General features: G+C 36.8%; 3 protein-coding genes and 1 long non-coding RNA gene across 5 annotated transcripts; 3 read left to right on the top strand and 1 right to left on the bottom strand.

The window, feature by feature from the left end:
* Positions 1 to 28: 28 nt before the first annotated feature.
* On the top strand, positions 29 to 10,430 carry LOC311098365 (4-galactosyl-N-acetylglucosaminide 3-alpha-L-fucosyltransferase 9-like). Of its 2 annotated transcripts, none has more exons than XM_084138529.1 (3): positions 29 to 109; positions 6,613 to 6,687; positions 6,949 to 10,430. In XM_084138529.1, the coding sequence occupies exon 3, from the start codon at positions 6,957 to 6,959 to the stop codon at positions 8,049 to 8,051; it is 1,095 nt and encodes a 364-aa protein (XP_083994655.1). In that variant the 5' UTR covers positions 29 to 109; positions 6,613 to 6,687; positions 6,949 to 6,956; the 3' UTR covers positions 8,052 to 10,430. The 2 variants fall into 2 exon arrangements, with proteins under 2 accessions (XP_083994655.1, XP_083994656.1); XM_084138530.1 differs by lacking the exon at positions 29 to 109 and adding an exon at positions 612 to 699.
* Positions 593 to 2,415, top strand: LOC311098367 (4-galactosyl-N-acetylglucosaminide 3-alpha-L-fucosyltransferase 9-like). The gene is made up of 3 exons (XM_084138532.1): positions 593 to 699; positions 799 to 990; positions 1,150 to 2,415. Exon 3 carries the CDS (start codon positions 1,158 to 1,160, stop codon positions 2,235 to 2,237), a length of 1,080 nt encoding a protein of 359 aa, XP_083994658.1. The 5' UTR covers positions 593 to 699; positions 799 to 990; positions 1,150 to 1,157; the 3' UTR covers positions 2,238 to 2,415.
* A 4,419-nt stretch (positions 10,431 to 14,849) lies between the features above and the next one.
* On the bottom strand, positions 14,850 to 17,455 carry LOC311066179. The gene is made up of 2 exons (XR_014603032.1): positions 17,339 to 17,455; positions 14,850 to 16,686 (listed from the first exon to the last, which is right to left on the bottom strand). It is a non-coding gene; the product is annotated as an uncharacterized lncRNA (long non-coding RNA).
* A 982-nt stretch (positions 17,456 to 18,437) lies between these two features.
* ctu1 (cytosolic thiouridylase subunit 1 homolog (S. pombe)) lies at positions 18,438 to 24,615 on the top strand. The gene is made up of 3 exons (XM_084087728.1): positions 18,438 to 18,671; positions 20,210 to 20,712; positions 23,750 to 24,615. The coding sequence occupies exons 2-3, from the start codon at positions 20,217 to 20,219 to the stop codon at positions 24,283 to 24,285; spliced, it is 1,032 nt and encodes a 343-aa protein (XP_083943854.1). The 5' UTR covers positions 18,438 to 18,671; positions 20,210 to 20,216; the 3' UTR covers positions 24,286 to 24,615.
* Positions 24,616 to 26,433: the final 1,818 nt, after the last annotated feature.

Here is a 26,433-nt window from a genome sequence, read left to right as displayed (position 1 = left end):
TTCAATTGCCAATGCCAATATATATCTCCTGCTTTTGCCGGCCTGTATTACTCAATGTGTATTGTACTGTGATTCGGAGGTGAGACGTTCGTCTCGATAGTGCACAAGGGTGAGTTCAAATGTTAATTTCCTTTGTTCTCTCAGAGGGTAGCTCTCTCTAACCAGTTCTTCCAGTCTTAAACATATCTGTAGTTCTGCCCTGAATACCGGTATTTGACTTTACCACCTTAAGGGATAGTTCACCCAAAAAAAAAAAAAAATCTGTCATCTTTTACTAACCCTCAAGTTGATCCAAACCTGTATAAATGTCTTTGTTCTGCTGAACGCAAAGGAATATATTTTGAAGAATGTTTGCAATCACAACTTGAGGGTGAGTAAATGATGATAGAGTTTTCATCTTTGGACGAACTACTTGTTGAACTTAGATAATTATAACGATCTGTACATGGACTCTGACAACCCTATTTGCAGGAAAGTGTTATTTGGCAAATTAGAAGTTTTGACCATCCCAAATAATTGTTGGACGAAACTGAAGTTTTGAGGAAACGAATGATAGGTAATTCGAACCGAGAGGGAAACTCCCCCTGACGGTAGGCTAGAGAAACAAAGAAGATGAGAGTAATTCCGGAAGAACTGGAGCTGATTGTACGCTCATAATGACGATTGTCTGGACCGAATACCTTTATAACATCATTTCCAGTTAAGAATTTACATTATTTTGTCTGCATCTATATGTATGAAATGTCACACCTGTTATTTAGGCTACAACCTGACCGTATTTTTTTATTTTCATTGAAGTTGTTGATAGTTAAGCTGGTTCAGGTTTGTTTGGATGAGGAGAGGCGGTGTTTTGAGGCGCCAGAGGCAGTGTTACACACGAGGTTATCGGCGTTGTATTTCCTATGTTTTTGGACTTCCGTCTTTACATAGTGCGGTCCTCTCGCGCGGAACACAACTACAAATTTCTGTTAATGAAGGGCTCTTAAAGAGGTAAGAAGTTGAGTTCACTATTCATTCCACACATTCTGTAAAATTTGAGTCTTATCTAATTGTATTAGTCAAATGTTTTAACGTTTAATATGGAGGCATTTGGTTTTATTCTTAACATATGTTCGAGGCTGATCATTTCCTTTTCATTTTTGTTTTTAGATCATACAATGTCAAGTCGTCTGGGTTTAATAGTGACACTGGCTGGTATCATCTCTCTGAGTGTCATGTTTTTCTGGTTTACACCTCCAAAAAACTGTCCTCTTCCACTTCCTAGACCTGAACTAAAGAAGTCTCCCGAGAGCAAGAGCCCTTTTACTGAAGCAGTAGAAGACAAACCTGTTCTTCTATTATGGGTCTGGCCTGAAAATTACAGGTTTGACTTCAGCGACTGCAAAAAGTTTTACAATATTGATAACTGTCAGTTGACGGATGATAGATCTCTCTACAGCAATGCAGACGCTGTCCTCATTTTTCACAAAGCCATTAGTTGGGACCTGACAAACCTTCCTCCATCTCCTCGTCCTCCGTTCCAGAGGTGGATTTGGTTTCATGTCGAATCACCGACCAACACCAAGAAAATACCAGGTCTGGAAAACTTGTTCAATCTCACTCTCAGCTACAGACATGATGCTGATATTCCTGTACGGTTGAAATTAAACACCAGGAAGAAACCAGATGAGTTTGTAATTCCCAAAAAGGACAAACTGGTGTGTTGGATTGTGAGTAACAATGTTGCATCAACAGGTGTCGGCACAAGGAACCAGTTTTACCAAGATCTCAGCAAATACATCCAAGTGCATATGTTCGGAAAGGCTTATGCAGCATTTCTTAGTTATGACGAATACTATCCTACTCTAGCTAGCTGCAAGTTTTACCTTTCCTTTGAGAACTCCATCCACAAGGACTACATCACTGAGAAGTTAAATGGGCCGCTTGCTGCAGGAACCGTCCCTGTGGTTCTGGGTCCTCCCAGAAGAAACTATGAAAACTTTATTCCCGGCGATGCCTTCATTCATGTGAATGACTTCCCAGATGTAAAGTCACTAGCAGAATATCTGCTTCAGCTGGACAAGGACGAAGAAGCATATCGCAGGTTCTTTAACTGGAGGAAATATCTCTCTCCAACTCCTCATTTAATACAACAAACCCAAGAGTTTATTCTGGCTATTTGCACTGCCTGTGACCATATAGGACGACACAGAGAATATAGAGAAGCTCATGATATTTATGAGTGGTATTTCAATTGAAGTCAAATTAAATTAAAGTCAAAGTTTTGGAGTTTGTTAAAAAATAGTGATGAATTTTCCTACATATATATTTTTTTGATAATCATTTCTAATTGGTTTTATTGTGTAATTATGTAAAAAGATTTTTCATGCTTGTTCAATGAATCAATTAAACAATAAACAATTTTTGTACACAGTTTTACCATGTTAAGACGACCACGTGTTTCTCAACGCGCACATTCCGGCCATGTTCAAACTTGTAATATCTTTGTTTAGTGTGGCCTTGTTTTACTGATATCTTCTGTGCTAGAGTAAATTAATAAATGTTACATTGTAAGTTAAGTAAATGATATGATCCATATTATAAATTATAATTGATCTGTTATTAAATGTTTGTTTTAAGTTATTGGCCTATCATTTTCAAAAGCATTACACAGCATATATGTGTCCGTGTACATATGCATATATGTTTAAAAGAAAAAAGATATATGCATATATGTTTAAAAGGAAAAAAAGGAAGGAAGGGAGGAAGGGAGGGAGGGAGGGGGGGTAAATTGTATCTGTGAATGGAAGTATTGTATTTTTTTTTTCAATAAAAATAAAGTACAAAAGTATTACACAGCATATGTTTATAACTGAACACACACACCCACACACATAACTTTATTCACTTTCACATAATAATTTTTTTGTAATTTGGTGTTCAACCCAAAACCTTTTATTATCATATTTTTTTGTCAGAGCTGTTGTGTAAAATAAGTCAAATAAGACGCAGGTTAAACTATGACCTCAGAACAAGTGAAGTGTCTGTTTCATCGGTAAAAGCCAATAGCCAACTGGATAGAAACAAACTACTTAAAATTCATTTTCACTTTGTGAATCACAAGTGGTGATAAATGTATTTAAAGTCTAAAAACTGTAACTATTTTAAACACAAATGGAGACATGAGTTCTGCTATGACCCTATAGTTTGTTTGTGCTGTTCTGTCTCTGTGTTGTTTACAGTAAACATCGTCTTGGATGCTGCAGGCTGATGAGTGCTATAATGAAATTAGTACATTATATTTAATATATGTTTTGATATGTATTACAGGCTCGACATTTACGCTTGTCCGGGCAAGTAGATTTTTTGAAGGGGCAAGTGAAAGAGAATTGTAGTTGCCCGACCGGACAAATAGCCTGATTAAAACATCAATAACAAAAAATAACTATTCTGCATTCATTTAGTGTAAGTGCCGACTGATAATGAATATAATAGCCTAATATAATATATAATGTACTGACTATAAAAAGGTTGTGTTTTTATATTTATAACATATAATACAGTTAAGCGACATCATACGACCAAGAGCGCTGAATACCATCACGACTGAAAATGTGACACTGATTTCATATTACAGTTCAATAAAGTAATTCATATTAAGTCACTTGCATTTTAGACGCAATATTGACATTTTTTGTTCTTTTTTTTTTTGCAGCGAAAATAGTTCCAAAAAAAGATCACAGAAGAACCACAGCGCATTTCAAAGGAAAACTCAATCGTGTTTCATTAACGAATGATTCAATATTTTGAACGAATCGGTTGAGTCAAATATTCAATGAATTCCTATTAAAGAATTCCTATTTAATTTCAAAGTTCACTTTGAAATTAAATTTTGGTATGTTTTAGCTTACCTCAAGGGCATCCAAGATGTAGGTGTCTTTTTTTCCGCAGTAGTTTCAATTTTGATATTTTTAGGTCAAACCGTTCTTGTCTGTCAGTCATTTAATGCAGGTCTATGGTCACTGTCTCAAAGAGCATGCACAGAGTCCAAATTAAAACAATTCCCCGTCGTCCAAATTAAACAATTCCCCATCGTAAGTACACATTGATGGCCTAAGACACGAAACGAGCGGTTTGTGTGAGAAAACGAACAGTATTTATATCGTTTTTACCTCTTATACACAGCCACGTCCAAGTGATCTGAGGGCGCGCGCGCATCCTGGTGTGTAACGTGTACGCAGACTGGTGCATAGATATATACACTAGATGTCACCTTAAAGACATTCGTTCCAATGAACTGCCGTAGACAAGGCGACATCTAGTGTATATATCTATGCACCAGTCTGCGTACATGTCAGATCAGATCACTTGGACGTGGCTGTGTATAAGAGGTAAAAACGATATAAATACTGTTCGTTTTCTCACACAAACCGCTCGTTTCGTGTCTTAGGCCATCAATGTGTACTTACGGTGGGGAATTGTTTAATTTGGACGACGGGGAATTGTTTTAATTTGGACTCTGTGCATGAAAGACTATTGACCCCGATCGCCTTTCATATGTCACACGCACATTAACACTTCTTTAAGCTTGGTTAGGAAAGAATGGACACAAAACGAGCGCCGTAATTGTTCGCTCGTATTGACGATTATTTGGACTGAATACATGTGGAACACTATAGCCAGAAAAGCGTCTCTGGGTGTGCATAAGTAAAACTGGGTGTGCCACATTTATTGTCAGATTAATGTGCAAAAAACCCGACCCGGCGTATCACTAACTTTACAGAATAGACTGGGATGATGTGTAAAACTATACTCTCAGGCTCGCCACGTAACCATAATCCTATAGGCCTAGGCTATATAAAATATAACTCAGGGCTCAACATTAAGCAAGTAAATCGGTCAGGTATAACATTTCTAGGTGTGTTCCCCGAACTATGCTTAAGATATACCTTCTTACGTGCGACGTTACCGGGTGCTGTCCGTGGCGATGGTGCTGAATTTGTTGATATCGATGGCTCGATAATAAATTATTCTCTCGTGCAGGGGCTGTTTATGTGAGAAAGCGGTGTTCTTTATAAAAAAGCACTTTAGAAATAGTTGAAATTGCATTTACTAGGACTCATGGGATATTATAAAAAATAATCCAAACTATAATAGCCTAGCCTACATATTTTAAAATTGTATCATATATTGCTGCCATAATAACCATTTAAATTATTTATGTGCTTTCTTCTCTTTCCCATTTTTGTTCGCTGAGCTGGAGCTGCGATGAAATATTGTTCTTGTAAATACTTTCCAGCATTTCAGTAAATAAAAGTGTACATCACGTACGGTGCTCGACAGTGATCAAAAAGGATTTAAACAGTGGATTTTGAATCTCTTCTTGTAAACTCGGAGATGTGGATTCAGACGGCAATTAACTTACCACATGACCTGTTTGTCAAAAAACAGTAGGTACTAATTTGGCCAGGGATTTTTACGCGGGTTGGATGAGAAAAAACACTGATATGGATTCGGACGGCACTAAAATAAACGACTTACCCCAGTAAATGTTTAAAATACCGTACGAGCCCATGAGAAACAATATTAGCGTCCGAATAGGACTTAACTGACAGTAGCCTATGCTTTCACTGGCCTTTAAAAGCGCTCTTTAATTAAAATAAATGTATAAAATTGTATTGTATAATAATATAATTAAAATTCTAACAACAATCAGTGTAATGACAATTTTATTCTTTGCATGAAAACACTTGAATTAACTGAACACTGTCTGGGTGTATTAAACCTTCTGAATTATATTCATATAGCCCTGCAACAGTGATAAGGTAAAGCTAAGAGTGGTCCAGACCAACCTTCCGAACGTATGACTTACAGAAGGTATACTTAACTAAGAACGTTTCGGGAAACACGTATTAACGATAAGGTACAGCTTAAGGTGTAACTTAAGAACGACGTAGCGTTAAGAAGGTTTCGGGAAACCCAGCCTAGATCTCAACCCAATAGAGCATCTTTGGGATGTGGTGGAACGGGAGCTTCGTGCCCTGGATGTGCATCCCACAAATCTCCATCAACTGCAAGATGCTATCCTATCAATATGGGCCAACATTTCTAAAGAATGCTTTCAGCACCTTGTTGAATCAATGCCACATAGAATTAAGGCAGTTCTGAAGGCGAAAGGGGGTCAGACACAGTATTAGTATGGTGTTCCTAATAATCCTTTAGGTGACTGTGTATATATAAATAAATATATATATATATATATATATTAATTAAATTTTAATTAAAACAAATATTGTAAGTAAACAACAATAGGCCTAGTCCAAGTTTAGAAAAACATTTTTATTAAGACTTTAAAAAAAGAATTCTGCATATTTTAGGTGTGCCAGCTGCCACCGGCACACCCGTGGCTATCCCTATTGGCTTGGTTTGGAACATAATTTCCATTTAAGAATTAACATTCTTTTGTCTGCAACTATGCATGAAATGTCACACCCTTTATTTGCATCCTGTATGTATTGTTTGTCTTCTTTTTTTTTCATGGAAGTTGTTGATTCAGATTAGCTGGTTCAAGTTTGTTTGCATGACATTAAACTCTATATGAGCTCCAATTTCCGAGTTTTTGTTTCCACCCAGAAAGGACGGTGTAGACTGGGGTTTGGAGAGCCTAGGGTTGCCAGCTGTCCCGGAAGCATATTCACTCTTAAAGCGGTAAGGAGTTGAGTTCACTATTCATTCCAAACATTCTGTACAATTTGAGTCTTATCTAATTGTGTGTGAGTCAAATGTTTTAGTCAGTTTAGTTTTTTAACTGCCTGATGTGCTGCTATTGTCTCAGACACAGTGCTACCTTATATTTCTTTCAAACGTATTTTTGGAAGTCACTTTAACATTACTTTTATTATGGAGGCATTTGTTTTTATTCTTGTTTATGTTCTAGGCTGATCACTTCCTTTTCATTAATATTTTCAGATCAGAAAATGTCAAAAACAAATGGTTCATTGCTGTGTCGTCTGATGTTGGCTGGTATCATCTCTCTGAGCGTCATGCTTTTCTGGTTTACACCTCCAAAAAACTGTCCTCTTCCACTTCCACTTCCTAGACCTGAACAAAACAAGTCTGCCAAGAGTAAGAGCCCTCTTACTGATGCAGTAGAAGACAAACCTGTTCTTCTATTATGGGTCTGGCCTGAAAATTACAGGTTTGACTTCAGCGACTGCAAAACAATTTACAATATCGATGGTTGTCAGTTGACGGATGATAGATCTCTCTACAGCAATGCAGACGCTGTCCTCATTTTTCACAAAGCCATTAGTTGGGACCTGACAAACCTTCCTCCATCTCCTCGTCCTCCGTTCCAGAGGTGGATTTGGCTTCATGTCGAATCACCGACCAACACTCAGAAAATACCAGGTCTGGAAAACCTGTTCAATCTCACGCTCAGCTACAGACATGATGCTGATATTCCTGTACGGTTGAAATTAAACACCAGGAAGAAACCAGATGAGTTTGTAATTCCCAAAAAGGACAAACTGGTGTGTTGGATTGTGAGTAACAATGTTGCATCAACAGGTGTCGGCACAAGGAACCAGTTTTACCAAGAACTCAGCAAATACATCCAAGTGCATATGTTCGGAAAGGCTTATGCAAAGTTCTTGGATCATACCGAATACTATCCTACTCTAGCTAGCTGCAAGTTTTACCTTTCCTTTGAGAATTCCATCCACAAGGACTACATCACTGAGAAGTTAAATGGGCCGCTTGCTGCAGGAACCGTCCCTGTGGTTCTGGGTCCTCCCAGAAGAAACTATGAAAACTTTATTCCCGGCGATGCCTTCATTCATGTGAATGACTTCCCAGATGCAAAGTCACTAGCAGAATATCTGCTTCAGCTGGACAAGGACGAAGAAGCATATCGCAGGTTCTTTAACTGGAGGAAATATCTCTCTCCAACTCCTCATTTAATACAACAAACCCAAGAGTTTATTCTGGCTATTTGCACTGCCTGTGACCATATAGGACGACACAGAGAATATAGAGAAGCTCATGATATTTATGAATGGTTTTTCAACTAAAGTCACCTCAGATTTTGGAGTTTGTTAAAAAAAAAAGTGATTAATTTTTTCTAGCCTACATGTTTTTTTTTTTGTGTGTGTGTGTTTTTTTTGTTGTTGATAATCATTAGGGGCCAAACTCTGAAAGTGCGTAGGCACCTCTTGAAATTGTTAGCGTTCCTATTAGAGCTGCACGATTAATCGTTAAAAGATCGCGATCTCGATTCAACCCCCCCACGCGATCTTAATCATGCTTTTCTACGATTCTGCCAATGATATTCAACGAGATAACGCGCTAGGGGTGGAACGGATCGCACTAGATTCGGTTCAGCACGCATGTGATTCGCGGATTAACTGCTAAATTTAACCATCATAGAGTGAAAGTTCATAATTTGGACGTGTATTGTCTTGCCAATTTACACATTCAAACAATTTTAATCGCGGAAGAAGAGCCAAAAACCGGGACTCACACACACTCGAAGCGCAGAGAGAGAGAGGCGCGTTTCAGACAGCGCTCGAATGCAGAATTGATTACTCTTTCACGTTTCCTTGCCCTTGAATGGACACAAAATTGTCAAAATACCGGTCTAAATGACCGTCTCGACAAGTATTCTCTCGTTTAGAGGGACAGTTGCAACATGGGGACAGTTGCAACATGTCATTTTTCTCCAATCAGAAACAAGCTAGAGTGATGACACTCACACTGTACATGCACAGTTAGACCCTCCCCCCACTAAGAAGACAGTAGACATATTCAACATTTGCTGCTGCATTTATTGAACAAAACTTGTTTTGGAGGTATGAAAGTAATTTTTTTCATGATATATATTTTTTTGTCATACTGTCCAGACATTTTGTATGAATTAATCAAAACTTACTTAGTTTGAATTATTGTTTTGTTGACTTCTAAGTGACATGGTTAGCATGTGTCAAAGTCAGTGTGTCTAGCAGGCACATGATGTTCTGTCATGGCTGATAGGGTTGGGGACAGTTGCAACAAGTTATAAATTGCATGTTTAATAAAGGTTTGTTGCATTGCAAATTGTTAAATTCTTCCTGTCTGACACTGAAATATGGAGAGATTGAATAGCATCTGTAACACCTGCACACTGAATCTATGTAGGCCTATGTTCTACACATAAAAAAAAAAAAAAAAAAACTCAATAACTGTTATTTGATAAATATGACTAAATAAATAAATTATAGGCTACAATAATATTATTGAAATAAATAATACTATAATATTATAGTAGGCCTAAAACAGTTAATATTTTCAGAATTATATGCTCATTGAGACAAAAAGCTAAAATTAAAAAATTAGGTATTTTTAACGTGTTGCAACCGTCCCTGGGTCGGGGTCAGTTGCAACATCTGACTTCTTCCATTCTAATAAATACTGTGAACGATATGTCATATATAATCATCTTTAAATGGTATGGGTAATTAGCAGACAGATGCAAGTTTAATATATACAAATTTGGTTGGTCTAGTCCAAATAGTCTCTGAGTAACTGAGAGAAATGCAAAAAGTGTTGCAACTGTCCCCGGTCTCCCCCTATGTCATAGCCTATGTGAACAGCTGAGAAAGAAACGGATATTTGTCAGTTTTTTTCGGTCCGTGCAGTCCGTCTTAAAGTGACAGCACACACTTAATATTATATATATACTGTTTTCTGTGTCATTGATATAAATAAAACAATAATATACAGCTTTAACAAAGATTAAACTATATTAAATTTATACAGTGACAAATAGTGTTATTTTACATTTAGGCTTAATTATTAATTTCTGTACCTGAATATACTGTTAGACTTTGTAAACTTTATTTAGTATTCATCTCTGCTTGTAATTTGTGTGTTTGTTCTTATTTTATTACTGACTGTTCACTTGTTTTAAATAATGTGTGAACTTTATCAGTTAGGCTAGTAGTTTTTAATGTAGTAGCTATCGAAAAACTTCAAGTGAGCTTTAAGTAATAAATGAAAAGCAAAGTTATTATAAACGTATCTCAATTAAACACTTAGGCTATCTTAAACTACAGTATGAGATGGTTAAAAACAAAACTGTTCAATCACAAAGTAGCTACCAGCGGCCAGACGAAACAAACGTCTATAAAAGCAACGCTATTCAACACAACACCATACCCAAAAATGTTGATAGTGTTTCTTGCTAAGAATCTTTAATAGGTCTAGCCTGGCGTAATACCTTTGAATGTTGTCAATGTTTAATTGTCAGTTTTTATTTATTTAAATATTACATTCCTTTTGTTTACTGCATTTATTTAAATTTTACTGAAGCAAGAGTATTATTTCTTATTTTGTTTCTATCTTTTTTGGTAACCTAATGTTCAGGATTTGTAGATCTTTAAAATAATAAAGCTTTTCAGTTTGGAATGGAATAACGAGAATTGAAAACCAGCTCGTTTATTCGTTTTTTTAGTTTAGTTTAAAGAACGAAAAATGAGATTTTGGCTCTATTTTTCATTTTTCGTTAGTGGTTTACAAATCGGTTTATGGGTTCGATATTTCATTTGCACACGTGGGCGGCGCTGAAACGCCCCTTTCATCTGATTGGTCAAAACGCTCCTCCTTCTACGAGCTAGAGCTTTTTTTTCTGTCTGGCAGAACAAGAGTAAGCAGGGGCGTAGCACAAGATCCCGGGCCCTATGCATATAGGCAGTCCTGATGGGCTCCCATGTTCCTCATAATAATAAATAATAATAATAATATGGCACACATGAATCTGTAGACCTAGATATTTATAGCGTAATAACTATTAACTGTAAATGCTTAGAGTAGCCTGATAATTTGTCATGTGTGCACACATTTCAAACCTCCTTTCAACATTCTCTAGCCTACTTTACTGTGGTTACTAAGTTTAAGCTAAATGATATTACAATTTTTTTTTGTATATAACACTCAACGTAGGCTATATAATTGCTAATTATTGCTAATTTTAGATATTATAGCCTATTAATTAAAAATTTAAATTTAAACAGGTTTCAATTTAGGCTATTATAATGGTGTGTTGTGCAAACAGCATTGTTAGTGTACAGTTTATTTATTTAGCCTTTACCTCAGATTACATGTATAACCAAATTATCATCTGAAAGTGTATGTTCTGCTCTTTCAGTGGGTTGTCTCAGTTGATTTTTAGCACTAACGATCGCGGAGATATTCAAGCAGTTTAGCACTACAGATTTCGTGTTCTAGATTGTGCTCATCTTTCTTTGAAATTAAGTCAGTTACCAATTGTTTCCCCTCATTTTGTTTTCTTTCTTTCTAATGTCGTTCCTTTCATTTTGGGGGGCCTGATTTGCCTTGCTTTGAGAAAGACATTTCTACAGCAGAAGTTTGCGCTCCTCCAGATGCTGAACTAACTACAAAATGCGTGCAGATGGACTAAACCATTTGGCGCATTAGCAAGGGGTGGGACCAGTCAGTCAATCAACAAAGTTATTCAGCCAATACACTAATTTTACATTTCATCTGACATTCATTATGAAATTTAATTAGGAAATGAAAATATCTAGGTAACATAAAATATATTCCAGACTTTTCAAGGGCCCTCTCTCCATTTGGGGCCTTGGTAATCAGTACTGGTTTTACCCCCAGTCCGACGCCCCTGAGAGTCAGTACGAGTGCGGCACTGATGGCACAGTTTGGTAGGTCAGCGTCAACTGAGCTGCTAAACCACGTGCCATGAGCCCCGAACCATTTAGGTCGTGGGTTTGAACCCTGTGTGGCACATGCCCAGACCACAATTGGTACAATGGCCAGAAGTGGTGCAAAGATGCGTTAGTTCCAGACATGGTGTCTATATGAGAAGAAACTCAATAAATAAGACATGTGGTGCATATAAAAATTATTAATTTTGAGTTGATTCTCACTTGAATTATGGAACATCGGCATCTTAATGAATGCATGTCTTCCCAGTGGCGCAACAGGCATCTGATCCAGAGATAGTGGGTTCAAGTCCCATGTGGGACGACTTTAGAAAAATTGTGTGGAATATTGTGTAATTTCGATTCCTTTATTATTCAATCGTACTAATCTTTCTTTCTCTTGGATTAGAAATACGTATGTTTTTGTTCATTCTGTGTTCATTCTCATCTGAACTTCTGTTCATTTTGAGTTCGTTTTCACCTGCACTTCAGAACCAGCTGTTTATTCATGTATGTTCAATCTGCACTGCTGTTGCAGCTGCTTCAGGGGCTTAGCCCCGTATCGCTGCTTGCAGCTATATTTTGTAATTAGTTTTATGACTGATCACTTGTGTAATGATGTAAAAACAAAAAAAGAAATGTCCCTTTTTTAGGATACTGTATTTTAAAGATCATTTTGTAACCCAGATAAGCTTTACAGATCTTTATTGTATAGGGGAGAGTGGGGTGAGTTGTGCCAGTTTTTACTCAAAGTGACTTTAAAGTGAGGCCATGGCAGTAATGCCTTCAACTTAAGGATGTACATATATTTCAGGATGTGGTGCATCCCTGAGAACAATAACTTTGGATCTGAAATAAACTGTTTCAGAAATATAGCTCTTGGGAAAAAAGTGGTCTCATGGCACAACTTGCCCCTGGTGCGGGGGAAGTTGTGCCTTTGGGGGAATACATTGGGGGTAAATTGTGCCAGTGATTTCTGAAGTAAAACAGAACATTTTAATGTTATGAACCGTAATGCTATATGAAAGCAAGATAAATTCAATACAAAATTACTAATTTAAGGTTTATTTAGATATTGTCACCCTGGAATACCATAGCATGCGTTTTTCCTACTATGGTCAATTGCATAGGGATTTTGTATTGAACATAACTCTGGATCACAGTGTCATAGAGACAAGGGGGCGGGCTCATTTTACTCAGACGACCAATCAGTCTCTCAGGATCATTGTGAAGCTATCAAGCTACGCCCTAGCAACCATTTAGAGCACCATAGCAACACAATATATGATATTTGTGAATCATTTCAGGCAAAAAGGCTTTGGCAATAGATGCCTGTTGACAGCGCTGTCTGTCAATTATGTAACATATAAGAATAAAGTGACTAGGCTAATTTCTAAACATCCTATTGTGACATAGGCCACTTAAAAACGGAATAAAACTTCTCTTTAATAACATAGTGCAAACTCAAAACTGAAATCAGTGTTAGCTAAATTAAACAAATAACAGGCAGGCCAAAGTCAAACAATGATGAGGCATGCCCATCTCTTCACTTCTCAAGATTATCCCCTGTGAGTATGTAGGTCTAGGTGGTCTGGATCTGGCACAACTTAACCCAGGCCCTTTGGCACAAATCACCCCAGACCCACAAGTTTGAAAAACTAGCATGATCCAGTAGTTAAGAGCTAACATCATGCTAACTGTATAGACTCATTGTGTAGCCTACTAAAGCACTAAAACATGTGTGAAATGTTTTCAAACTTGTCTATAATTGTTCAGACACTACAATCAAAAAACCTTAATCATAGAAATTTTACTTTGAAAGGGAAAAAACAGTTTTTTGCACTAAAATGTGCTTAACTCTCATGCCATGTGTCTCTCTTCTTTGGAGGACGAGTAAAAGTGATTGCTTTTCAAAATTATGTGGTCACATGACCAATTTCTTCTATGGTTTTCCAGAAACAAGGGTGGAACTACTTCCCCCCCGGCACAAATCACCCCACTCTCCCCTAGTGTTTTTCATGTTTGTTCAATGAATCAATTAATTAAACAATTATTGCACATGCACGTGTGGAACAGTCACTTTTTTTTTCTTTTTTTTTAAAAAAAGGTTTACACTTTTGGTTTATAGGCGGAAGACAATTAAGGTCACAGATACAATAGCTTAGGAAACCAAGGAGACGTTTCTACTGTCTCTGAAATACACCAGGAGAAAGATGCCCAGGGTCCCTGATCTCCTGCATGAACATGTTATAGTCCTGTGGGAGGAGGCATGAGGACTGTAAATGTAAACAGAGCAATGCACGCCAATGTGTGTAATGTAAGACGCCTAAGACAGAGCTACAGGTCTGGGACAAACCGTGTGATCATATGTCCCCGCATATTGACCTGATATTGACCCCCGCTCTGCTCAGAGACTCATTATTATTCGGTTTATGTCTCAGTTGTTAAATCACAAATATTTAAACATGTTAAGAGAAATTTGCTGGAAATAAAGCAGTTGAAAGTGAGAGGACATTTCTTGAGTTTATATATATTTTTCATGTCTTTCATTGTTGCCTGGTTGTTTCTGTAATACAAATGTTAACAAGTAAAGACACATACAGACTAATACTGATTCATCCTTGGGTGCGGTAGCAACTTGTTAGCATCTATTTAAATCACACTGTTTTTATCATATAGCCTATTATATTACAGTATATTTACTATATTATAATTAGGCAGTGTCAAGGAATAAGGTAGGCTATATATACCCAGCAAACATTTGGACGTTTAATGACCGTTGAAAAGACGTCCGACAGAGACGTCCCGTCATGGTTGAAAAATAGTTCCAAAATGGAAGTTGAACCGACGTCTTTGACGTCGTCTGGCCGTGAATTCCACGTCTTTTCTGCGCGTCCCTGGACGTCTAAACGCGTCATCATCTGTGTGTTTAAATGTGTTGCTGCATAATTTAAGTGTATATATAAGCCTGCATATAAAATAATCACACACCTATTGTGTAACATCGTGAAAGGCAATCAAGTCTTGAGGTTTACACATCTTGAAAAAGGTCCAAAATTGGTCCAGTCAGACCTGAACGTCAATAAAACGTGTTAATCACGTGTACATCACAAACAAGAACACATTATTTGTGGACATAAGCAAAAAAGAAGCATGTTCTGATTTAGCACAACATTTTATTGATCTTGAACAGACAAAATTTCTCTTTTATTTTTTTCAATGTTTAACATTTCGTGAGCTTAGAATTATAAGGTTCTATCTCCACTTTTGGTCGAAATTGAGTTTTTGACAATCTGATCCATTAGGTGTTTATTAATGCCTGTGTGGTGTTATTTTTGTAAAAAAAAAATATTTTGTTAGCAGTTATTAATAAAATAAAAAGGTTCCATCTCAAAAAAAATAAACTGAGTTTAAAAACTTTGATGCTCAATAAACTACCCCAAACGGAGATAGAACCTTATAATTCCAAGCTCTCGATTTGTTAACCAAAGTAAAATACCAATTACAAAATACTGAATTATTATATAAAGGGATAGTTCACCCAAAAATGACAATTATGTAATTTACTCACCCTCATGTTCCAAACCTGTATGAGTTTCTTTCTTCTGCTGAACACAAAAGAAGATATTTTGAAGAATGTTTGTAACCAAGCAAATAGAGCAACCACTGACTACCATTATTGGAGAAAAAATTATTATGGTAGTTAATGGGAAGCGACATCTGCTTGGTTACAAACATTCTTCCAAACATCTTAGTGTTTAGCATAACATAGAATGGTATACAGGTTTGAAACATGAGGTTGAGTAAATGATGACAATTTTCATTTTTGGGTGAACTATCCCTTAAACACATTGGGTCTCATTCATGAAACACGAGCAGAACGAATTTTTGTGTAAATCGTGTGTAAAGTGGTTCTGGCGTAAATTTTCGGATTCATTAAAATGTTCGTATTTCCCAAATGTTAGTTGGTACGAAAGAAATCTACACCTGCTCCCAGCCACGCGTAAATAGTACGTTTAACATCCGAACGTTTTGCTCATTAATAAACTGCATTTTAATTCAACGTAATCGGGTACATATTTACACAGCATTTTGAAAAAGTATTATATATAGTAATTACATACGGTTTTTCTTTTTACTTGTATTACGAGAGCCAGTAATAGCATCTGCAAACGGAACACAAGTCCACAAGTTTTTTTTATTTTTTTATATTCAAGCTGTTTTTTTTTTGTTTGTTTTTTTACAAGTCCGCAAGTTACAAGTGTTGCAGTCAAGCTTCATGTCGAACCATTTTCTTTTCACTTCTGGGACTGTTCGATTAAAAGATGAAACTCCATTAACTGCATCTGTAATATGCTGCCAAGCATTTTTACCTAAAGCATGTAGCCTATTACCTAAAAAAATCCTTTTTTTTTAGGACCTGATACGCCACTATGTACGCTTGAAAATAAAATGTGGCGTTTTGAATGAACTTCTGATAATAAAACTTCAATTTCTGCATCTGAGAAATTTCTCTTCTTCATTCGCTTTTTTTTTTTTTTTTTTCCAAAATTATACATGTAATAATACAATAGCATTCGCTTTTGAGAAGACATGTTGAAATCCTTCGTTTCGTGTCATAATATGATGCCCATATATAGCTGTCAGTCGGTTTTAATTGGCGGGATTTATGGTAATTGAGAATGAGCGTGCACGCGCGTCCCATTTACGAGTGATTGGAATTCATTAACCCACACACACATTTCACTATCAAATCTGACGTTTACTAAGTATTTGTGAATCAGGAGAAGAATTTTCGGGAATGTCTCTTTACGCGCAAATCACTCACATATTTACTCGTATATTTACGAATGTTTCATGAATGAGACCCATTGTTTGGCTCATTTTTTGTATCCACCACCCCCAGCTCTTCCTGGAGTGCGTTTCAGGTGTTCTGCCATTGCTGCATCAATTTCAGAGTCTGTAGCATTTGGGCTCCACCTCTTCACAGCATCTAAGGGAAGAGAATATATTTCTTTAAAAAAAAAATTTAGATAAAAAATGTAGGTAAATGACATGCAAAACCATGGAACAAGATGAATGAATCATGAGTTAAACATTAGAAAAAGGTAATCAACATGCATTACATTTTATTGTATAAAAGATGTTCTGCTTTAAATTGGTGTTGGGGGGTGGGGGTAACAGCATTTGTCCCCTGCCTCTTCAATACCACTGTGGTGCCCTTGAGAAAGACCCTTAACTAGGTGTGTAACAGTGAGAAAGTGAACAGGCCATTTCTGATAAAGACAGGTGGGCTGTGATGTCCCCTGAATAGACATGTTTAGCAATTCTAAAATTACAAAATATTTTTAAAGCAGTTACTGAAAACATGTTCAAATCCAGCTAAACATTTCATTCTTTTTCAGATAATTTACTTTCTGAAAGAAACTCTCACAAGGCTACATTAATAATTTACAGTAATAACTTTGACTATCATTAAACATACTTTATGGTACCGTTGTATAAGTTCAAAGTCTACTAGCTAATTTTAGCCAAACTCAGTTAGCCAATTTCAGTTGACAATGTGGGCATCATTTCTTTCGGTTCATTCATGTCAAACAAATAAAACTCTAGCACGTTAATCTAATAATACAAAATGTACGTACCCAACAGTAGATTTCTAATAATATTCCTCCTCTCCTCGTGATTGTTCAAACTTCAATGTTCCCAAGTGTGAGTCTATGGGGAGAACGCGTTAACATCTCGCGAGATAATCTAACCTATCGCAGGATTTTGTAATGTCGCAAGATCTTTTGTTACATCTTGGCAGCACAGTTTTGGCAATTACATCCAACTCAGACATAAATGGTGACCGGATATATTTCTGTTTTACATGTATGCATACATTCCATAAATAAATATCAACGAATACATCAGGTACAACAGGTTGAAATAATGACTAAAATGCAGTGGCTTGCATTCACTTAACCACACTGAGCACTTTGTGATTATAATTTATTTAAACAAGATAAAGTAAATATATTTACTTTGTATACAAATCGTGTATTTCATAAAGATAATTCCTGTTTTTTGTTTGTTTGTTTTTTTCTGTCTTGCTTGACTAGACGTGTAAAGGACGTCAGTGGACGTCTTCACAACCTCTTAAAAACTACTTGGGCAATTAAATTAATTATTGCAGTATTAACCATGCAAGGATTAAGCACAGCTTTTGCATATTTCACAAGGATTTCATAGAGGGTCATGATGGACTATAAATGCACGTGTAAAAGACGTCGCCAGGTGACGTCCTCTCACCCAATACACTATATATTGAACTACACGTAGCTAAAAGTCAAAATAACAATTATACATGCAATCCCTGAGAACTGTAGACATGTACAAATGTATCTGAATGCATTTTTAGGAAATGTTCTGTGTTACATATTTTTACCGATTTATGCCGTCCTACCGCGACTATTTTTGGCCAGGGACACGACGTTGCCGTCGGACCAATGTTTGCTGGGTATAGTCTTTGAAATGTCCAACCTTCTTGCATCGACTATTTGCACTGTTTAAAAGATTTATTTACTATTTACAAATGGTCTAAAAATTCATTTACACTGGCAAACGTATTGTACATTTAATACGTTTTTTATTTTATATAACTGCTACCTCATAATCATAACATTTGTACGTTTTTGACATAAAAGTTCAAATTTAAACTCTTATGCCAGGACAAAAGAGGGCGCCAGAACTCAAACAGTCAAACAGGAAGTGACGTGCTTGAAACATGTGTTTTATCCCTGTGGTTGTGTCACAGCAGCCGAGATGTTCTGGGTTAAAAGCAATCATGAGATTATTATTTTTTTAATTCGTCGTTAAACTCATCAGCTATTTATTTTATAACCCTGGTTTAGCGTTTTATTTATTCAAACACATCATCGTCCTACATCTTCACTCTTGTCTAAATGAATTGCACCCCGTAGGAAGTACTTAAAGGTTTGTAGTTTATATTTGATCAGTTTCATAAAGTTCAGCTGCTATTTTAGTGTTCCTCTCTAAAATTATTCTGAAATGCTTCGTTTTTCTTAAATACTGTAATATTCATGCATACAGTTTCTGACTGTTCTTTAACCCTTTCAGACACTGCATTTATTTGAGCTATTAGTTTGTTTAAATTGGCCATAAACTAGTTACAAACCCTTTACAAATTGTGCATTGTGGTTTCAGCTTGAATCACTAGGATCAGGTGCATATAATTCAATCCAACAAGCTATGCTTTATAGTTGTAAGTAATTGTATAAATGTTTAAATGTATAAATATTAAAAATAACTATAATTCAGAAAGACCATCATCACCTACTTTCTCCCAAGTTAAACAACATTAAACATTCATGTTCATTAAATCGAAATATTCCTGCTTTAAACTTTTATGCCAAGTGCTGAAAGGGTTAAATCAGGGGTTTCAATCTGTTAGATTCCACTGATCCCAAAATATGATCATCATCGTCATCCTCAAATTTGAAAGGCAGATTTATATATTTTTACTAGCGCTGTCAAATCGATTAAATGCATCAAACATAAAGGTTTGTGTTTATATATTATGTGTCCATCTATCTATCATGTGTATTTGTGTATAAAGTACACACACATGTATATTATGATATATATATATATATATATATATATATATATATATATATATATATATATATATATATATACACTTATATATTATATAAACACAAACTTTTATGTTAGATCTGATTAATTACGATTAAATGATTTGACAACACTAATTTTCACGTTTAAATGCCAAATTTATACTGAAAAAAATGCATTAAATATTTTTTGGAAAGTATTTAGTTTTTATTATGGTTTTTTATACTCACTACTATAATACTGTACTAGATGTATTATTTATTTCTTTTAATCTGTTTTGTTTTAATCAATTTATTTATTTTAATCATTTTATTTTAGTGACCTAATTAGTTCCTTTAGTCTTTTTTAGTTTTTTATTATTCATTCATTTGTACATTTTAAACACTTTTTTTCTCTAAACGTTTCCACGAACCCATAGCACTTCCTTGCAGTGTATGTAATGTAAAAAATATTTTATGCATATTTATAATATTATTTTTTCACAGTATAAATTTTGAATTTATACACACACACACACATATATATGTATATGTATGTATGTATGTATATGTGAAGAGTTCAGATGCAAAAGCCTCTAAGTGCCATCTGAAATTTTCTTCTAGAATGATCATTTTTATCAAGCTCATATTTTTAAGTTCAATAATTTCACTTAAATGGCAATGCAAATGACCTATTAATTGTCATTTAAGTGAAATTTCTTAACTTAAATATACAAGCTTGATAAAAATGATCATTCTAGAAGAAAATTTCAGATGGCACTTAGAGGCTTTTGCATCTGAACTCTTCATATATATATGTGTGTGCCTGGGTGAAAGATCAGTTTAGCATGTGTTTTGATGAGTTCAGCTCTGATCTGACTCTGAAATGCTCTGCAGTGTCGTCATGCCCGTCCAGTGCAGTAACTGCGTTCAGAGACGGGCCGTGCTCAAGCGGCCCAAGACTGCACACTCCCTCTGCAAGGACTGCTTCTTCTGGGCTTTTGAGGAGGAGATCCATCAAACCATCATGTCTGCTGGACTCTTTAATCGCGGGGAGACCGTGGCCATCGGTGCCTCGGGCGGGAAGGACTCGACCGTTCTGGCCCATGTGATGAAGCTCCTGAACCAGCGCTATGAGTACGGGCTGAACCTCCTGCTGCTGTCGGTGGATGAGGGCATCACGGGTTACAGAGATGATTCCCTAGAGACGGTGAAGAGGAACCAGCAGCAGTATGAGCTGCCGCTGAAGATCGTGTCTTATGAAGAGCTGTACGGCTGGACGATGGACGCCATCGTGAAGCAAGTGGGCTTGAAGAACAACTGCACTTTCTGTGGTGTGTTTCGCAGGCAGGCGCTGGACCGAGGAGCCATGATGCTGAAGGTGGACAAGATCTGCACAGGCGAGTGATGTCTTTTCCAGCATGTGTTTATGAGACCTTCTGCGAGACAAATGATGTGTTTCAGAGTTAATACATTGCATTGTGCCTTCTCAGGCTTAATTAATACACTTAAATATATGCATCCTCTTTAGAGAATTTAATTCTCACATTTTAGTTTTTGTCATACATTTCCATTTTTATTCGTTTACACTGGGGTAATTCTAAGACCATCCTCTACTGACGAACAATACTAAACATAAGATAAAGTTAAAATAAAAGAGAGCAGACTCAAATTTTTCCTTAAATTCACTTCTTGGAAGGATGATGATGTCATTATTGATATATGGAATAGTTCATTGCTGTAGACAGCTAAAAGTATATAGAGCCAATAAAGTCAGAATGCTAGCTTTTGATTTCATATATTATGTTTTTTTTTGTGTGTGTTAAATGAAACATATTTTTAGGACCATTTTCATCATAGTCAAGTATGCAATTATTTGCAAGTATTGCAAAAAATATATGATTTTTATTGTTTCCAAAAAAAAATCACTGACTGTCATTTTTGTTGTACTGCCTTTATTTATGCTCATTTAAATTAAAACTGTTTATATATAAAAACTAATATTAATGTTCTTAAAATAGGCATTTTTGTACTATACAAAAATGCCTATTTATGTACTATATATTAGTGCTGTCAAATCAATTAATCGTGACTAATTGCATCTAACATAAAAGTTTGTTTACATTATATGTGTATATATTATTATATTTATATATATATTATATATATTTCTGTGTATATTTTCACATAAATGGCAATGAAAATTAACTATTAATTGTCATTTAAGTGAAATTACTGATCTTAAATATACAAGCTTGATAAAAATTATCATTATCAGAAATTATCAGAAAATTTCAGATGGCACTTAGAGGCTTTTAAGTATTTGATAAGTATTTGAACACCTGAGAAAATCAATGTTAATATTTGGTACAGTAGCCTTTGTTTGCAATTACAGAGGTCAAACGTTTCCTGTAGTTTTTCACCAGGTTTGCACACACTGCAGGAGGGATTTTGGCCCACTCCTCCACACAGATCTTCTCTAGATCAGTCAGGTTTCTGGGCTGTCGCTGAGAAACACGGAGTTTGAGCTCCCTCCAAAGATTCTCTATTGGGTTTAGGTCTGGAGACTGGCTGGGCCACGCCAGAACCTTGATATGCTTCTTACAGAGCCACTCCTTGGTTATCCTGGCTGTGTGCTTCGGGTCATTGTCATGTTGGAAGACCCAGCCTCGACCCATCTTCAATGCTCTAACTGAGGGAAGGAGGTTGTTCCCCAAAATCTCGCAATACATGGCCCCGGTCATCCTCTCCTTAATACAGTGCAGTCGCCCTGTCCCATGTGCAGAAAAACACCCCCAAAGCATGATGCTACCACCCCCATGCTTCACAGTAGGGATGGTGTTCTTGGGATGGTACTCATCATTCTTCTTCCTCCAAACACGTTTAGTGGAATTATGACCAAAAAGTTCTATTTTGGTCTCATCTGACCACATGACTTTCTCCCATGACTCCTCTGGATCATCCAAATGGTCATTGGCAAACTTAAGACGGGCCTTGACATGTGCTGGTTTAAGCAGGGGAACCTTCCGTGCCATGCATGATTTCAAACCATGACGTCTTAGTGTATTACCAACAGTAACCTTGGAAACGGTGGTCCCAGCTCTTTTCAGGTCATTGACCAGCTCCTCCCGTGTAGTTCTGGGCTGATTTCTCACCTTTCTTAGGATCATTGAGACCCCACGAGGTGAGATCTTGCATGGAGCCCCAGTCCGAGGGAGATTGACAGTCATGTTTAGCTTCTTCCATTTTCTAATGATTGCTCCAACAGTGGACCTTTTTTCACCAAGCTGCTTGGCAATTTCCCCGTAGCCCTTTCCAGCCTTGTGGAGGTGTACAATTTTGTCTCTAGTGTCTTTGGACAGCTCTTTGGTCTTGGCCATGTTAGTAGTTGGATTCTTACTGATTGTATGGGGTGGACAGGTGTCTTTATGCAGCTAACGACCTCAAACAGGTGCATCTAATTTAGGATAATAAATGGAGTGGAGGTGGACATTTTAAAGGCAGACTAACAGGTCTTTGAGGGTCAGAATTCTAGCTGATAGACAGGTGTTCAAATACTTATTTGCAGCTGATTTCTGTATTTTTTTTATTTAGATTATGTCTCTCACAGTGGACATGCACCTACGATGACAATTTCAGATCCCTCCATGATTTCCAAGTGGGAGAACTTGCAAAATAGCAGGGTGTTCAAATACTTATTTTCCTCACTGTATGTATAGACAAGCAATTCCCGCACACTATCGTAACTTGCAAAGAAGTAATATTTATTCACACAACGTTTCGGTCACACGACCTTCATCAGGACTCCTGATGAAGGTCGTGTGACCGAAACGTTGTGTGAATAAATATTACTTCTTTGCAAGTTACGATAGTGTGCGGGAATTGCTTGTCTATTGAAACGATCCACCTGGTCTTATTATCCTACGCACCTATTACCTGCAGGTGTGCGATGGAGCTTGTTTACTAATTGCCTCACTGTATGTATAAAAATATGTGTGTATATATACAGTATTTGCACACACACTAAGAAATATATATAATAAATATATATAAATATAATTATACACACACATATATTATGTAAACACAAACTTTTATGTTAGCTGCAATTAGTCGCAATTAATCGATTTGACAGCACTAATATATACTTTTTTTGGGGGGGGGTGAAATATGACCTTGACATGTTTGTTTCGTGTGGTAACATCTAAATTAACCAGTTAAAAATCTTATTTAATATGACTGAATCATCCTGAAACATTAGATTACACCTACAGAAGCCTAACCCTAATGTATATATTTTATGAGTTTCATACAGTTTAACTCGTATTAATGTATTCTGAAATGCACTTTGAGTAATAGATGTCTAGAAATAGAAGGAAACAAATGCATTTTCCAAGGCTGAAAGGTTTACTGAGGTGTGTTTTGTTGAATGAGCAGGTCACAATGCGGATGACGTGGCAGAGACGGTGTTGATGAACGTCCTGCGTGGGGATATTGCACGTCTCCGGCGCTGCACCTCCATCAGCACGGCCAGCGAAGGAGACGGCGCCATCCCTCGCTGCAAGCCACTTAAATACGCCTACGAGAAAGAGATCGTCCTCTACGCCTATTTTAAGAAGCTCGATTACTTTTCCACAGAGTGCATCTACTCGCCGAACGCCTACCGGGGTCACGCTCGCGCCTTCCTCAAAGACCTGGAGTCCATCAGGCCCAGCTCCATCATAGACGTCATCCACTCCGGGGAGACGCTCTCCGTAAAGGAAGGGGTGAAGATGCCGGTCCAGGGAACGTGTTCGCGCTGTGGCTACATCTCCAGTCAGGCCTTGTGTAAGTCCTGCGTTCTGCTGGAGGGCCTGAATCGAGGTTTACCCAAGCTGGGCATCGGGAAACATCACCGTCTGCACGGGAAAATCCTGGCTCGGGAGCCTCTGACCGAGCAGGAAGAGAAGAAGCTGAAGGCTGTGGACTTCTGACAAAATCAAGACTTGATTTTAAAAACTAGACGTTTGACTTTTTTTTAAGATGCTTAGGATGGATGTTTAATCATTTGTTTTATTCAAAGTGTGTCCGTCCCCAGCGGTTGTTTGAAGTTCAACCACAGGGAAATGAACGTCACACATCTTGAGTTAATAAGTTTAAGGCAAATTACTAACTGTGCCATTCACAACCAGAGAGACTCTTTTTAAGGACAAACATTAACTTTTCCAACTTACACCACATTCACATCAGGAGGAACATTTCAGATGTTTTTTTCCCTCTTATTTAAACAATAACATGACAATAAAATTATTAATAATTTCTTATTTTGTTGTTGTTTTTTCTAAAATGAATAGACATTTTGGCTGCATCCGAACTCATATACTCACTTGAGCAAGTGCTTATTTTAAATAAGTAATTACATCGCGGCGGCTAAAAAAGTATGTTTGATATAGTATGAATGTGACCTACGTCACTTTACTGCCATTCACAAATCCTCTCCCGTGGCCTCATGGGAAAGTGAAGTATCCATCATATGGACTCGTTTATGAGTACTGTGAATTCGGACACACTTCTTTTGTCAAATGAAGAGTTCAGATGCAAAAGCCTCTAAGTGCCATCTGAAATTTTCTTCTAGAATGATCATTACTCGTACAGTAATTTCACTTAAATGACAATTAATAGGTAATTTTCATTGAAAGTTTCAGATGGCACTTAGAGGCTTTTGTGTCTGAACTCTTCAAATACTGTTTTTCACCTACTGTATAGTAGGGAAGTACGCAGAGGTGGACGAAGTACACAACTTCCTTACTTGAGTGAAAGTACAGATACTACTGGTCAAATATTACTCCGTTACAAGTAAAAGTTGTAAAGACCTATTTTTACTCAAGTAAAAGTACAGAAGTACTCGTTTTTAAAAATACTTAAGTATCAAAAGTAAAAAGTAAATGTCAATGCATTGTTTTATTATTGTTGCATTGTTGTATGTAATAAGTACCGTATGCCTCTGAATCTACGCCTGCCTTCCTACCCTCATATCAATATCACATTTATTTCTAGAACACAGTGGGATTGAATGTGGGACTGAATGTGAGATTGAATGTGAGATTGAATAAGTGCACTCAATAACGTCCACAATGGTTTCGGACACCCAAATCTGTTCCCTCAAATATTGCCCTATTTAAAGTTGTTTGGCTTTTAGTATGAATATGTTAGCCTTACTGTTATCTATAAGCTAGTGTGCTCCAAAACAATGACAAAAGTCGCATTTAGAAAACCATACCCAACGTTGAAAATGAAAATCAGGTTTATGTCAGAATCCAATGTCAGATTGACGTTGATCTCCAACGTTGGACAGACGTTGTATTGTGGTTGAAAATGAAAATCGGGTTGACGTCAGAAACCAACATCAGTCGGGTTCTGACGTCAACCCGACTTTCATTTCCAACCAAAATGCAACCCCTGCAACCAAAATCATCCACTGACTGATGTTACTTTCTACTCAAGGACCTCAGAAGACAAGGAAATATTGTTGCGCTCAGATGAAGGCTAGTTGTAAGTCCAGGTGTGTGAAAACCAGTAAAATGTAGAAGAGACTGTAGATGGTTCGCACTCTGAAAAACTAGACAAAGTCTTTAACAAAAAGAATCAATTATTTTAATAGAGCAAGAGCAGACGTTTCAGCCATCCAGCTATTCTCAATGCTCATAATGGATCAACACCAGACATGCAGTCAATTAATACCCAATAGATAATCAGGAAACAAGTAACAGGTGCACAGGGAGGGGCTTCAGCCCAGACCCAGAGAACAAATAGAAACACAATTCTTTTAATAAAAAAGTTAACAATATTTATCTCTAAAAAAGAATAAAAGCATTTACAGAAAACATGAATAGTTTATCTCTTCATTCATCCCTTTCGGGAAAAGGCTGTTGAGTTCAAAAATCCAAAAAGATTCTCTCTGTAGCAGTTTTGTATCTACATCACCACCTCTCCTTTTAGGCAAAACTCTTTCAATGCCCAGAAATTTCAGGTCAGAAATTGCATGCTTAGCTAGTTGAAAATGTTGAGAAACAGACGAAGTTGCATCACATCTCCTGATTGCACTCAAATGTTCCAAAATTCTCGTTCGTAAAGCCCTGATA

This window comes from Abramis brama (assembly GCF_963993115.1).
Source record: "Abramis brama genome assembly, chromosome: 16".
NCBI classification, from domain to species: domain Eukaryota; kingdom Metazoa; phylum Chordata; class Actinopteri; order Cypriniformes; family Leuciscidae; genus Abramis; species Abramis brama.
This window is presented reverse-complemented; position numbering and strand designations above follow the sequence as displayed.